At 42.0% G+C, this 15,957-nt stretch overlaps 2 protein-coding genes across 2 annotated transcripts in view; one reads left to right on the top strand and one right to left on the bottom strand.

Moving 5' to 3' along the window:
• Positions 1-381: 381 nt before the first annotated feature.
• On the top strand, positions 382-3,238 carry chst2b (carbohydrate (N-acetylglucosamine-6-O) sulfotransferase 2b). The gene has a single exon (XM_080514649.1). It carries the CDS (start codon positions 946-948, stop codon positions 2,341-2,343), a length of 1,398 nt encoding a protein of 465 aa, XP_080370775.1. The 5' UTR covers positions 382-945; the 3' UTR covers positions 2,344-3,238.
• A 1,950-nt stretch (positions 3,239-5,188) lies between these two features.
• Positions 5,189-15,957, bottom strand: part of LOC308143876 (sodium/hydrogen exchanger 9-like) — a gene marked incomplete at its 5' end in the record, with an annotated part of 62,518 nt that continues 51,749 nt past the window's right edge. Inside the window, 4 exons of the mRNA XM_080514818.1 lie at positions 5,189-5,556; positions 5,659-5,764; positions 10,835-10,890; positions 12,618-12,663. Coding sequence (XP_080370944.1) covers positions 5,386-5,556; positions 5,659-5,764; positions 10,835-10,890; positions 12,618-12,663 — 379 coding nt within the window. The 3' untranslated portion in view covers positions 5,189-5,385. The remainder of the gene's footprint in view (positions 5,557-5,658; positions 5,765-10,834; positions 10,891-12,617; positions 12,664-15,957) is intronic.

Genomic DNA, 15,957 nt, shown 5'->3' with positions numbered 1-15,957 from the left:
TAAAACACAATTGTAATGAAAAAAATGCAGAAATGTTGGAATGTGGTTTTAAAAAGAAAGAAAAAAATAAATCCTTCAATAGTTAGCGTGCGTCCTGAACGGAAGGCTAGAGCATGCATACATGGATGCAGATAATGAGGCAGCCCTCTTTGAAACATAACAACAGCATCATTTTCCACTGTCTACCATTGCTGCGATGTGTGGGAGCCGCTATCGAGGCTGCGGAGAAACGGACGGGCTGCGCGTCCTATGACGCAGCGCGCCGACGCGCGGCGCCACACGACGCACCAATCCGCTGCCTCGGAAGGAGGGTCTCCGCCGTCTTGTATTCTGATTGAATCGGTCCAGTTTGTTTTAGTTAGACGAGCGGAGGAGCAGGACGGGAATGAATGTCTTCACGCCGTATCTGCAGGGAGGAGGGAGAAGAGAAAAAAAAAAGGCAGCCCGCAGCACCCATTGTGCCAAACGCGGAATGATTCGAGGTCCGAGCGCGCCGCCCGCATAAACCGTGACCGCTTTGTTGTCTGGCGATGCCTGAATTTCTACCGGGCTGCGTTTACAAGGATGCCTCAGATGATAACTACGCAGGGATGTCTCCGCTGAAGATGGACAAACAGGGCGTCTGTTACAATGATGAAGGCTCCTCGCTTTTTGTTTTGAACGCGGGCCACCCACTGAATCACTGCGACGCTCGTCATGGACAACTTTAACGCGCCTCTCATCCGCCGATCATATGAAGAACATTGCGCAGTGCAGTGAAAAAAATCAAGCCTATAACGCGTTGTGGCTTCAGAACTGGCCGTGCAGAGCCTCTATTACCTAACCGGCTGGTTTTCAACTGGGTATAAATTCCCAGTGCTGCCTATACACACTCCAGAGCGCCTTGGTGCATTGTCAATGTAAGGAGCTGCGTCCAGTGGTGAGAGCCACTATCCGAGGGTACAGATGAGAGGCAAACAATATCATCAACCACTTAAGTTGACAGCGCCTTGGGAGAAGGATGCTGGCTTTGGGAGGAAGCTTAAAACCTACAGGAATCATACCAAGATAATAGCACAGCCTGGGATCGTGATGAAAGTGCTCCGCAGGAAGAGGATTGTGTTATTTATGGCCTATTTCTTGCTGCTGGTGCTTACTATGCTCAACTTGGCTAATTATAAATGGACTAAAGAGCCACAGCAGTGTAATCATCAGATGAGGAGCACCACTTATCAGAGCAGATCTGACATTCGCTTCCTGTACAGGCCCTCTCTGGCCAAAAAGAGACAGCTCATCTATGTCCTGACCACCTGGAGGTCAGGCTCTTCGTTTTTTGGGGAGCTATTTAACCAAAATCCTGAAGTGTTCTTCTTGTACGAGCCGATGTGGCACATCTGGCAGAAACTCTACCCCGGTGATGCAGTGTCTTTACAAGGTGCAGCCAGGGACATGCTCAGCTCCTTGTACCGCTGTGATCTGTCTGTTTTCCAACTTTACAACAGCCCCGGGGGCAAGAATTTTACCTCCTTAGGACTATTTGGAGCCACGCTCAATAAAGTGGTGTGCTCCTACCCCCTCTGCTCAGCCTACAGGAAGGAGGTGGTGGGAATGGTGGATGATAAGGTGTGTAAAAAGTGCCCCCCTCAAAGCCTTAGACTGTTGGAGGAGGAGTGCCTCAAATATAACACCATAGTCATTAAGGGGGTACGCATTCTGGACGTGAATGTGTTGGCTCCTCTCATGGAGGATCCCTCGCTGGATTTGAAGGTGATCCACTTGGTCAGAGACCCACGGGCAGTGGCCAACTCCAGGATCAAATCCAGACACGGCCTGATAAGGGAGAACTTACAGGTGGTCCGCAGCAGAGACCCTAAACTACGCCGGATACCGTTTGTGGATCCCGGTCACAAAGCCAACAAAAAGGACGGCTCAGACTACCACTCCATCGGCGCCATGGAGGTGATCTGTGACCGCACCTCCAGGACTTTGAGGACTGCCTTAAACCCGCCCAGCTGGCTGAAGGGGAAGTACATGGCCGTGCGTTACGAGGACCTGGTGGAGAACCCGGTGAAGACCTTGAGGAACATCTACCGCTTTGCCAACCTCACCACCAACCACGACATCGAGTCGTTTGCGTTGAACATGACCAGCGGCTCCAGCTCCTCCTCGAAGCCATTTATAGTCTCCTCCAGGAACGCCACACAGGCTGCCAGTGCATGGAGAACAGTGCTGAGCATTCAGCAGATCAAACAAGTGGAAGACTACTGCCACCATGCCATGTCTGTTCTCGGGTACGAACGGGTCAGAACAGCTGGCGAGGCCAAGGACTTGAGCAAATCACTACTGACACACTCCAAACTGTGAAAGCATCCTCACCACCAAAGACATTCTAATTTAATGTTCTTTTTGCATCGAGTGCCGTTTCCTCCGAGTGTGGAATTAAAGCTTTACTTTCAATCAGTGTTCGAGGAGCTCCACTGGCCACATTTGGAATGTATCATGTTTCTTCTCAGTTGAGCCGCGGTCGTGTTTGAAGGGACCACTTCTTTTATACTGGAGCACTGGATGTGTTTGAAAATGCAAGGCCCGCGAACAATGACTTGAATAATGAAGTTTCAATTATGGGAAGAAAAAAATAAAAGGAACTGTATAATTCATGTATCTTGTTATGACACTTCGAAGTGGATGGTTTGGGGTTATTTTTGAATGTTCAATATCTTACAAAAAATATTTTTTCAGTTTCCATATTGTCTGTAAAAATGAAAACAGGAAATGGAAGGAAAAAAAGAAAACAGCAGATTAAAAAACAGGTCATCGCTAATGTTTTGTCAGATCTGGTTGAAGTCAGAGACAATCAGTAAATTGGTTGGTTGATGTGCCATAGGTAGAGGTGTCATCACAACAGCAGTAGTGCTTTTTCTAGGTTTTCAAAAAAAAAGGGGGGGGGGGGTTGTTTTGATTTGTTTTGTCACCGAGTCCTCGTAGGGATTATGTCATGCACTGTGGACTATGTCATAACTCTGGAGCTGGAAAAGTGTCTCTCAGTGTCCGTGTGAGCAGTCTGTTCAACCATTTCAAATGTTTACAATTGCTTGCTCTTATAAAAACAAAACAAAAAAAAACAAACACATGATCTGAGAATCTTGCATTGAGTAAAGTTCACAGTTGAGAAGAGAGTTGTTGTAATTTTGTGCTCTGCATTTTGAAAATGATCGAAACTATTTAAACGTCGGCTTTCAAAAAGTATGGTGCATGTCATGAGGCAAGATCCACCTGATTATTAAGGCAACACAGTGAGTCACTAAACATAAAAAAATATCTTAATGACAGATGATGGTGTGTTTTCATTGTTTGGTAAAATTACATCCAGGATTTGTCAGAATTTCTTCTTTTTGCTTCAATACATTCTTTATTTAGTGCGCGTCGTCAACATTAGAAAGCCGCTGTGCTGGAAATGTCTCACATTTGTTGCTATTCCCTGTTAAGATTTCCAATACACAAAGTTGGGTCTGTTTACATTCAGACACAACTCACCAAAATGGGCTGTGTGTATCTTTCAGGTTGTTTCTATACACATGATTTCAACAACACAGAAGGAGCTGTAAGTCTTGTATGCTGATGCAGATCAGTGGTAACAACAGGCAGAAATGTGCAGAACAAAAACATTTTCAACATTGCTTTACGAGATTATCCTTATTCTAATGGGTACTGTGAAGTATGTGTCCACAAAATGCTACATGTAATAATTGGAGATAATGTATTTAGTAATTAATATAAAACTTTATTTTTGTCTGTATGACATTACAGTATACAAATGTGCCTCTACAATGGGAAATACACAAATGTTAAATGAAATGAACACAAAGCGTAGAAATACAGAACTCGGTAGAACACTTTTGAAAAAATAAAAACAATTGAAAAGTCATCAAAGTATTATGAACCTGGATATGGGCTTGTAGGATTTTGCTGTGATTCGTAGGTGTCATCTCACTGTAATCCAGCAGTATTGGTTTTGTGATCCTCAGAGCATCCAAAACTTTACTGGGAAAGCTTAACAAGTCTGTCAACAATGACAAGGTGAACATTTTCTTCCTCCTCTGTTGCGATAGATTTGGAAACTTATGGGCATATATCTCAAAAGCAGGCTTTGTGGCTTATCAAAGTAACTGTCACATGTAGAAAAAAGATACTATTTGGGAATATAAAATGTCAAATGTTGCTGATTTGATTTGCCGAGCATCACAGACGAACACGGTGTACTGGATCAAGGCTATTTTCTTGCACATGCGATAATCCTGAATATCAACAAGTTGCAGAGCTGGTGAGTATACACCATCCAGCTGATCGCTATACCTCCTATATTCCACTTTGCATCATCTGGAATACAAGTCAGTAGTTTTGTGGTTTAGCTATCGTGATAAAGGTAGGACAGAACTCAAACAGCTGGTGAGTGATGATTAAAATGTGTTCCTGAGAACAAAACTATATGAAAGCTTCAGTGCAAACAAAGGCGAACAAATTTGTACAGCAAATGAGAATAGAAACCACAACCGAGCGTGTCATGTATGCAGCCATGCATTCACAGCAAGAAATGGAAAGCTCACTTCACTCAAGGACAATAGCTTTATTAATACAAGACAAACCGCCAGTGTATTCACAAAGGCTAACCTTCACAGACATGTTTATGCCACGCACAACACCCTGCTTCACTCCAGGGAGAAAGGGCCCTGGGATTTTTAATGATGCACTCAGAGAACACAATGTGCAAAGTGCAATGTATAATTCAAGAAGTGAGAGAAAGCCTCACATGCTAATAGTATATTTTTCAAATGCAGGTAATATATATTTTAACTTTTAAGAAAATAAAAAATTATAAGCGAGATGTAGCAAAGCAACGTTGGCATAAAAGTACCTGTTCAGCTGATACACTGTGTCATTCATTCAGCATATATGTTGACGAGTAACTGTCCATGAAGCTTGGATTTCCGGTGTTAACCAAACAATAGGAAAGTGCTCTGCACATAACTAATGTGTGACTTAACATCCTGCATTTCTTTTTACCAGAACTGCGTTGTCATTTTGGCTGGTGACGACTGCACACAAGTTCACTTTAAATTGGTTGTATTAAACATTTGTAAATTCCTTGAGAAATGAAACCACCAGAAAGAGCAGTGGCATCTGTGATTGTTTCTGACTCTGTGTGTGTGTGTGTGTGTGTGCCTGTGTGTGTCCTTGCATGCATGTCAGCACATGGCGGGAGGGGAGTGTGTGACCTTTGGAGAGCCATTCTAACTCCCGGTCGGCTGCTCTCGGATGCCCTGACCAGTGACCCCCGTCGCTGTGGGAGGCGGGGCATCAGGCCAGCATGGTCTGATAAGACGGGGGTCAAAGGTGACTCTCGGGGCTTCAGGCCTCCCTGACGTTTGCTGGAACCGTGCCAAGACCCAAGTCGCCCTCCAGCAGGTCCTCATGGTGGTCTGATCCCGAGTCGCCTCCCGTGGCTGCAATCTGCTCTTCTGTTTTCTCCAAATCCGAATTGTTTTTGTCTGGTTGAGTCTCACACAGCTGCTGCCGGTCCTGAATGGCACAGGCACAAAAAAATAAAAATAAACAAGAGTTTAGTCTCCTACTGCTCTCTGGAGATGTTTACAGTAAGTAGTAACACAAGGACATTCTTACCTTCTGTGTTTGGGGGCTACTGAAGACTTGAGTAAATACCCCACAGCACTGTGGCAGCGAGACCGACAGCAGTGGGGCGCTGCGTGTCAGCACTGGCTTTAGATATCTGTGACCTTGTTAAGGCACGGTGTCAAAAGGTGTGTGAATGTCGACAACAGTAAAACTATTTGTTGTTGGCCAGTTCTGGCCTCGGGTCATGAAGGCATAACTGAGATGTTTAAAGAACTAATACAGGCCTAACGTTTGTTTCATTGAACGAAAAATAATAAAATAGATTTAACCTTACTGTCAGTGTAAAGTTTTTCAAAGCAATGCAATGCATATTAAAAAAAATGACAAAAATGCAATTAATAAACAGAAAATACATAAACTAAAAGTACAAAAAATAAAATAAAAGATCAGTCTTTGCCATTCAGATCGTTTCCCCAATAATTTAACCATATTAATGACGGGTGGAGTGCTGCTCTGTGTTTTAGCTGCTGCAAACCTCAGTGACCTTTCTATTAAAAAAAAGTGGTGAGTGACTCACTTCAATGAGTCATGCAGCTATAAAATGAGGAACTTTAACATACGTTTGTAAATTAAACTATGCATTATATATACCATTAAACATGCTGTGAGGAGGCCTGCTTTTGTAAAAATCTCCATCTTGGCCATGCTGCCTTTGCTAATACACAACATCATACACATCAATCAGCACATCCAAAGTCCATTTCCAGCAAGACTTCCTGCTTTTGTTTTTAAAAAGATGGAAACAAAGGAGAAAAAATAGAAGCAGAGGAATGACATAGTTTTTTTTTCCCGATTTCACTGACACCCCTACATCAAGCCCACATTATCGTCTTTAAAAATAATAAACATCTGTGCAGCTGTATTAAGCATGCAAGCCCCCTGATGAGGTTCAGCTTACTGTCATTAAGAGCCAGTGACTTTCCATTTTCAAGATAATGTAGTGAACAGAGCTGGATATTAGACATTTGCGCTTTCAGTGCTTGTGCGATTTTTCTTCCAGATTCTTGACGCTGTTAATGAACGAGTACAGGCTCCTGTCTGCTGAGGACTTGTCTTAAGTACCAAGAGCTCCCATGCAGAGGAGAAAGACCCTCCAAGAGGGAGCAGAGTAGCAGGAGATTAGATGAAGATTAAAAATAATTCCCAGGAAAAAGAAAAATCTTCAAATGGGTTCTTATCTTGTTTCAGGCAACACGGTCAGTCTAACACTTGAATGGAACCAGTGCCAAGGTTGGACGTGGTTTATAAATGTGCTTAAGGGTTGATCTAAAGCAGTACAGCCTCACATATTTCTGATCGGCGTGGAGAGCAGGAACAGAAATGGCCTCACGTCACAGCTGTGGTTTTGCGGTGGTGTAATGAGCTCATGTCTACAAACACGTCTAGTAGGTGGCAACTTGCTAATTAGCAATGACTTATTATCCACATCCAAAAAGCTCTTTTCAGGGCAGATTTTAGCACACAGTGGGCTGATGATAACCCTTGTAAAATACTTGAATCTGCACTGCAAAAAATGTGAAAAGATGGCAAACCTTTAGCTTTTAGCAGCAAAAATAATTCAAAATAATTCCTGCCTTGTTGCAGGAGTTAGTACTTTGCTTTTCCTGTCCCCTTAAAAAAAACCATGACCTGGGACAACAAGACAATTCAGCACAGTCATCATTTCCAAACAAAAGCAACCTTTGTCCTTCAGTCTATATTGAACATAATGAAAGATTTGGAGGTGACACACAATTCTCTGGCATAAGCACAAAACAACAAGGATGAGAGGGAAATGATCTAATATGTAATTTGGTATCGACTCTTACGATCTGGTTGTGTTATCAGAAATATGCAAAGGGTTGGAATTATAGGCTCTATTCTGCTCCCTAACAGGATTTATTTATAGTTTCTCAAATGAGCGACAGCAAAGAATAGAAGGGTGGGAGATAATGACTTACTATAGGACTATAGGGCGTACAGGGAGCGACTTGTCTTCTTTTCAAAGTGGCGTCGACTCAATATCAAAAGTAATTAGGAGTGTGGAAGCGGCTTTTTTCCCCACAATGGTGTCAGGTTGTTTGGAGGCAGAAGCCCAGCTGCAGTTTCAGCCAGTGTTACAGCGAGCATCACGACATTCCTCACAGCCCACATATCACCTTTTCTGACCTTTCATCAGTTGTTCAGTACATGAGCTCTGTTATATATATATATATATATATAGACAGGGGGGAGGTCAAGAGGGTTGCTTTAGCCTCTGTCTCTTTACTGGGTCATATATTAAAAAGTCAAACTTACATAATGCAACTATGACATTTGGCAAAGGAATAACATTTCTCAAATACAATATAGACTGCCAGCAGCACATGCTAATGTCCTCTATCTGTTAATGATTTTTCTTTATATTTTGCTATTGTGATGCATTGCATAACATCATAAATAGATGTAACGAGTCCCAAGTCACATAACTAGTCTCTGTGGGACAGCTCTCCGAAGCACGGGTGGCCTCCTAGAAGCCAAATTAAAAACAAAAACACAGGGCGGCACGCTTAACGGCAGCGAGCGCAAACCACTCCAGCCGGAATGATCAAACAGGACTTTGATGTCTGTCAAAATGAGTGCTTAGCGAGGAAAATGTTTGCCCTAATGAGCGCTAATGACCGGCTGACAAGGAAACGGTTAAGGAAGCAGGGATGTGTTTTTAGGATGAGACACCTGTAAGCCGAGCAGAAGTTCAATTAGTTGGCTGGTCGGAGGAATCAGACTCTGGTCCACTTCAAAGCATCTTCCATGATGGTTTCTCTGTGAATGTGCAGTGGTTGCAACTGTGCCTTTCATCCTGTTCACTACTTCTATCGTCCCCTCGCAGTCGCTGGATGTCAAATTTGTATACATACAGAGATTCATGGAAACAGGACACACACACACACACACACACACACACACACACACACACACACACACACACACACACACACACACACACACACACACACACACACACACACACACACACACACACACACACACACACACACACACACACACACACACACACACACACACACACACCTTGACATTGATGTTGATCAAACTGCAGCCTTTGTCCGAAAGCAATATTTTACCATCAAGCGATGGATTTTATTCATATAGCACATTTAATCTGCACATTAACCCAATAGGTAGGACTTTAGATATCTCCACAGAGTATGGGTGTGCTCAGTATGGTTACTATGTTACACAGATTTCAAAGTTATGTTGCAAATCAAAGAATTTTGCTAAATTTGATTTGCTAAACATTATTTTTTTCTAATCACATACAATAAAAAACACTTTAACTTTTATCAAACCTTGATAAGCTGCAGGACTAAAAACACAGGTATCTGTTCTATTGGTTTCTAAGGTCAAAATTATACTCATTTACAATTTGAGCAATTCTATCCCTCCACTATCCCATTGGAGATTTATCCTGAGCTGCTAATCACTTTTAATGCACTTAAAATTAGCACAGTCCTCCATTACATTAATATAGGAATTATTATATTGTTTCGCAGAAGAGATTGTGTCCATAGAGCATAATAATGCTGTCCTTGCTACGCAGTGGCACAGGTCATGAGGCCACTAAGTAGTGAAATTAAATCAGCTTCACGTTAATGTAGCCTTTGTGAGTTCCCAGAGGAAAAAGCCAGAACTGGTTTCTCCTCAAACTTGTGAACTACAGTCCCTGCTTACAGGAATTTGCTTCACCCTGAAGTAAATAGCAGCAGTAGTTTAACATTCCTGGAAATATGTACAACACAACTCAGTATTTCACCAACAAAGAGATTGAAGGATCAATAACACTCTGTATGCACTAAGACTGTAAGACTGCTGGCAGTATGTAGCCAATTAGCTTCATGCAACTATCAGGAAAGGAGAAAGATGTTTGGTTCAGTCCAAATGTGAAGAAAGAGTCTGACTGGGCTTACTTTATTAATGCAATGAGGACGCTGATATTGATGCTGTTATTGAATTCTGATTGTGGAAAGATTAAAACAAAAGAAGGACAATTTGAAAGAAACAAAAACAAAACAGCTTTGCAAATGAGGATGGAATCAATCATCAATACTTCTATTACAACTACTGCTAGTATTAACACTAAAACCCTCGCTATTACGTCTTCTTATAGCTCCACTACCACCACAACTACCACTATTACTACCCAAGCACACACAAAGACAAAATTTAAAATCAAGGCAGCAAACAGTGTGATGAGAGCTATCGCACATCTGCCATGAGAAAACACTGACAGAGCTGGAATGAGGCATTTGAAGGACAAAGAAATAAAAAATGAAAACAAAGATAAAATAATTGAACACTGGGGTAAAATATCAAAATGAGACATAATAATAAAAAAAAAATAATAGTGATAATAAAATATTGGTTAAAAAAAGTACTATGTGTAAATATTATACTACTACTACTCCGAACTATCAATAATACTACTGTTACACTATTACTATTACAACTGCTAAAACTACTATAATTAGTGCTCTCAATACAGCTTAAGACAAATATTTGCATTAGTTATTCAACACATAAGAGCTCTAGAAAAAAAGAGAGTTACAGATAAAACTAGAACACCAATGGAGGTGAGGAGGAAAAAGTTCTGGGAAACTAATAAAACTCTATAAAAACCTATGTGAAGATAAAAAATAAATAACTACATAAGTGGAGATAATAAGTAAAGGAAGGACAATAAAAGGATAATGTAAGAGATATTAAATAATACACCACACACACACACACACTCAGAAGTGAGTCCATAAAAACCTGGTGTCAAGACATGATTTAAAGGGCAGCTCATAAATGCAAATGTAGTGGTGATGATGAATGGCTGACTCACAGCATAAAGTTTCACCTTGGCCCCGAATGCTGATGTCCTGCATCGAGTTCAAATTAAAAACACTTGTTTTGAATGAAAATCATTTCATTCAGAGGCTCGTCATCACCTTGAGTGGAACTGTGAATACATGCATAAATATAAATGTATCCAAAGAGATATTTTATACACACACACATACACACACTTTCCCCTCTTGTACTCATTGTATAAAACTAGTCCACATACCCGTGCATTAACTACAGTATTGTGAGTGCACGCAGATGTGAGAGTGCTTTGGAGAAGAAAGCAGTGAAAGGATACTTGTAGTCCAGACGGTGCCACAGGCCTTGTGTTGTGTCTGGCCTCCCTGTATCAACCTGTAGACCATGAGAGAAACAGTGTTAGTCATTGACACACAAAGACCCTCTGAGTTGGCTGTGAGTGCTGCCTGATGGAAATGCTGAAAACCTGCACCCCTGCATGGTCAGCGGGGCCATATCCAATGACCTCTGCTTGTACAAGTGGGACCTCAGACCTTGTGCTCATATTGGAAAATCCTGTTCCCAAAAACCCGAATCATCCCCAGAGATCCATCCCCGCCTCAGTAAGAACATGCCCCCAGCTGTCTCTGTCTGGACCCGCACCCTGGGCCAAGTTACATTGGATTCATTTCCATAAGAAAGAGTCCTGCAGCTCGGCTTGGTCCCTCCACTGGGATCTTCGTCGAGCTTTACCTTCCATGCTGTCTATGATTCTTCTGGCTGAAGGATTTGCTCAAACCTTGATCCACTCCTAGCAAGCAGGTCAAATAAGATGAAAGAGAGGAGCTGCTGGAGTGGGTGATGATAGGGTGGAACGGTTGTGTGTGGGTAGATCTGCCCGCACAAAAAACTAAAATACAACCTGGATGCTCAGAAAGCCTCCGTTCTGACGGGGAGGTGGTGCAGACCATCATTTAGGAGGAAGCATCAGTTCTATTTCCTTCCCAAGCACTTGTCTTCACTTTGATGCCATGTGATGGTTCGGTAAACAACCGGAGAGAGATTAAAGGGTCGAGGCGCATTATGTGTCAGTGGGAGAGGATGTCAGGATACACTGTAAATCCTTCCAAAGTACAGTATGTGTAAAAATGATAGATGTTGATAAATCCCGGTCATGTGCAGCCGCCACTGAGTGAAAACATAAAAAAAAAAAAATGCATCACAGGGCAAACAGAGAGAGAGTTACACACACACTGGCATACAGGTCATTTAGAGGCACCAATAATCTTGAAATGTTTTGGGACTGTGGGAGGAGACGACTCATCCACTGGACTCAAACACACAACATTTTCACCATATTACCCACAGCCAACATTTTTCAATCACCTCCTTAGTGTTTCACATCAAAGTTTGAAGTCCTTTGGCAGACACGTTTCAATGTGAAAATATATTTCACCAAAAAGCAAATCCTAGTCCGAGTAGATACAATAAAGAGTATCACAGATTTTACTGGTATCATTTCATCATGCGAGCAGTTTCACCATGCAAGGTGCTCACATGAAATTGAAAGCAACTCTGGGATCAAACCTCTAACGTTGAAAGCGGATGAAACTTGCTCTACCAGCTGTACCATAAGAACTTTGAGCTACACAATGCAATCATTGTCTCTAATGCATCAATATGCTGTTGTAATTGGACTGATGTGCACTACCCGCAGTTTAAAACAAAAAACAAAACAAAAAACTGTGAAAGTAAACTTCCTGGCTGGGTTACATCCTTGGCAAGAAGAAACGGCAGCCTTTATTTTTTAACATAAATAATGTTTTACGGTGCTCTTTTTTTCACAGATGACTTTGCAATATGTGTGATAAGTCCTGTTATTTATGATTTCAGTAGACAGCCCTCCGCAATTTTTTTGTTTTTTTTGTTTCGCACTGTTGAACAGAGATTGTGTTTTGTCTGCAGACTTCTGGCTCGAAGCTGATGGGAAAATTCTATTATAAATTTGGATGAACTACTACAGCAAACAATTCAGAATAAAATTATAGTGTGTAGGTAAGAAAAGGCATAGGCCCACAGGATTAAATACAGTCTTTTTAATAGTGACAGTACAGTGCTTTTACCTCAAAAGACAGGTCCTGTAGATTTTCATCTTCATCCACCCCCACTCTGCAGCAAAAGAAGAAAGGTACAGTCAAACTCTGACTTGATATAATGAAACTATAAAGAGAGATAGACAAATCCCGAGGGTTTTAACCTCCACTACATGTGAGGCTTTATCTGTTTGAACAGCCAGCCTAGTACTGCGTGTAACTTTGCAAAGAAGGTGAAAGTCGGAATACAACACAGCTCGGTTTGAACATGACCTTTCAAACGGCTTCATCAAAATCAGCCTCGTCTTCCACGTCACACAAAGAAAATGTCATCTGGGTAAACCTTTGATAAATGACAAACGGCGCCGCAATCATGCTTGATTTCCGACGTGGCTGCTGTTATTATCCCATCAAGGTGTGGACCCCACTTTATTACAACGGGGGCTGGAAGAGAGGTCTTGCAGCTGCTCACTCTGAATTAAAATAAAGGTTGTACAAGTGAGCCACTTCATCAGGAGGGAAGAGTGTGTGTGTGTGTGTGTGTGTGTGTCTGAATCAGCACTGCATTGTGTCAGTATGATAACTGACAATTTGTTGCATTGTCTTCAGTCACTAGAGGTAGTAAGTACCAAAGTATCTTGCCATATTTGAGTAGATTTCACTTTTACTCCCAGCATTTAAACTTGAATTTCAGTATTTTGTTGTATTTACATTCTTAAAACTCTTTGTTTTAACGTCAATAACGACAATTTGCAAATCATAACCATAACAGTTATGCACAGTAAAAGTGCAGAAGAAGAAGAATTGGATAACTTTCCCAAAACTACTCAAAACTCAATAGTAATGAGTTGATAAACATTGAATCACAATATCAATATTTGGAATGCATGTGTATATAAAAGCATGGACATCCCAGGACTTTTGTACGTTCACTTTAGTAAAGAAGTTGAACTACGGTAGTTTTGCCAAAGTCTTTTAAGTAATCGGTACTGAAAAATGTGAGTACTTTTCCCATTTCTCTCAGTCACATGTGAACAATTCCAGCTATTGCATCCAAACTCATTTACAGTTTTCCAATACCGTCAGCACATCGGGCTGTAAAACAACTCAGGAGCGTAAAAGGAGGTTGAGAGCGAGGATGGGCTGTCGAGGCTGGTTCCAACAGGTCAGCAGGTACCTCTAATAGCCAAGCATTACTGCTGAGGACATTTTGAGATAGTCGGTGTGTGTGTGTGTGTTTATGTGTGCCTTTTGAATGTGCCGAAACAAAAAACCTTTTACTGAGAGGTCTCTGCAAAAAAAAACACAACAGAGAGATTTCATCAGAGCATTAGTGCGCAGCGACTACTTAAGGTTATATGGATTTTGATTTTTCAGCCTTCCCCCCAGAGTCCGTCTCTCTGTCGGTGTTTGTCTCGAATGTGCTTCAGTTGCTCTCCCTCTTAGATAATTTCTCCTCCTGTTATTACTCCTTAAATCCTCACTTTAGTCTTTGGTTTTGTGCACAGACCAGTGAAAGCAATTGCACTGTGCCGCTGTGCTGCACGGATCCGCCGGCGTGAAGCCCTCGGAAGGAAAACAGTCCGGACATGACTGCACTTGTCAATTCAGTGTCTGACCTTAATGCTGGTTGTGACTCAACCCGACAAACATATCGCAGTGCAATTTCTGTTATTTTACACCTTCCATCCCTCTCCTTTATTCACTCAATCCAGCCTTGTTTTTGCTCAATCTCAAATGCATAAATCTTTATTTATATTCTTTCAGTCAGTTTTGTAAGCTACTAGTCTTTTCCCCTATCTTTTTGCAGCCAACTCCAATCACCAACACTATTTGCTAATCCAACCCCCCCCCCCCCCCCTTTTTTTTTTTATCTCCCCAATATCCATTTCACTCCCTTGGATCACTCTTCATCACCTCCCACCTCTTCTCTATTCTGTTTGTTCTCTCCCATCACCCTCTTGCAGCTTCACTCTTTATTTCCTGCCCACCGCATGGATCTATTTCTGGAAGCTGAACCGCCGAGCGGCACCGAGCTTGGAATTGTGCTGAAATTTCGCAGGAACGGCGGCAAAGTGTAGAGTGGGATGTATCTCTGCTACATTATGCAATGTTTCTGGTTGTGGTGCAAAGTATTGTGGGAGAACCTCTCGGACTGGGCAGGCTGCGACAGGCACTAACGGCCTGCGCTGTGTGTGACGCATCGCCTTTAGCTGGTGGGATGCATTCCATGGCGACAAGCTGTGTCACCAAGCTAAGCTGACAGAAAGAGGAAAGAGCAGAGGAGGTGTGATGAGACAAAAAGGAACGCAAAAATGAGAGGGTAAAAATGGATTGAAGAAAAGAAGCCAAAAAAAAAAAAAGACTGGTTCTTGTTTCCCCGAGTATGATGGAAGATAATCTAAGGTGATACGACAGTGATAAAATGGGTTTGCGCTGTGTTCATGAATGTGTGTGAGAGCAGGAAGGAGAGATAGACAATGCATATTTGAAAGACGAACTCAGAGACAGGACAAGACAGACACAAAAGAGAATAGAACAGAGTGGCGGGCTCTCTCTGTGAACAACAAAGAGATAACAAGGCGGGTGAGGGAGTGTTTGTGAGTAGGACGACAGTCTGCTTCATGTCTCGGGGAAAATATTTTGCTGTCAGCTGGTGTCCTTGTGCTGCTTTTCCCTTTAAATTGAAGCGACCCCCGTGGACTGTTAACCTTAGCTTCAATGGGCTGGCCTTCAATAAAGACAAATCATGTCAAAACCAATCCAGCAACTGTGGGTTCAGATGGAAAAATAAATAAATCTGTGAATTAGTGAAAGTGAGAAGCCACAAACACACAGTGGGGAAGGAAAGAAAGTGCAATAGAAAAGAGAAGTCTGTAAACTTGTGCATAAATTGATATTGACGACATAGGGGCAGGTGAGTCATACTGACGTAATGAGCCGTTACAGGAGCGATGTTCTCATGGCCCAGTTTGCCTTGTTATATGAGGTGGAGTTTCATTATTTGTAAAGAAACCTCATCCCATGCTATCAAATTAAATGAAGTAGAAATACACAAGAGAGTAACTCATACCAAGACTTGTTGTATATCGAAAGGAAAAGTTTGTATTTTTTGGTTAGCAGAGGTCACTCTGCTATCATATCACAGGTCAGGCCCAAATGTGATCTAACTGGCTGCTCGAGAACTTTAATATATTCGACATTGCTGCTCTACATCTACTTCATGCGAGTTAGGGATGTGGGGAGCAGCGGCCGATTCCAGCCGAAATTAAAACGGACAAATGGCAGGTGGACGGGTCCTCACAGGGATAACACAGAGAAATAGAAATTTAATTTAAAGTCACCACTTGACTCAACATGCTTGCACTTG

Source organism: Blennius ocellaris, assembly GCF_963422515.1.
Source record: "Blennius ocellaris genome assembly, chromosome: 19".
In the NCBI taxonomy this organism is placed as follows: Eukaryota; Metazoa; Chordata; class Actinopteri; order Blenniiformes; family Blenniidae; genus Blennius; species Blennius ocellaris.
The sequence above is the reverse complement of the archived record's forward strand: the minus strand, read 5'-3'. Positions and strand labels throughout refer to the sequence as shown.

Coding starts and splice junctions, on each gene's coding strand:
- chst2b (XM_080514649.1), top strand. CDS start 946: ATGAGAGGCAAACAATATCATCAACCACTTAAGTTGACAGCGCCTTGG.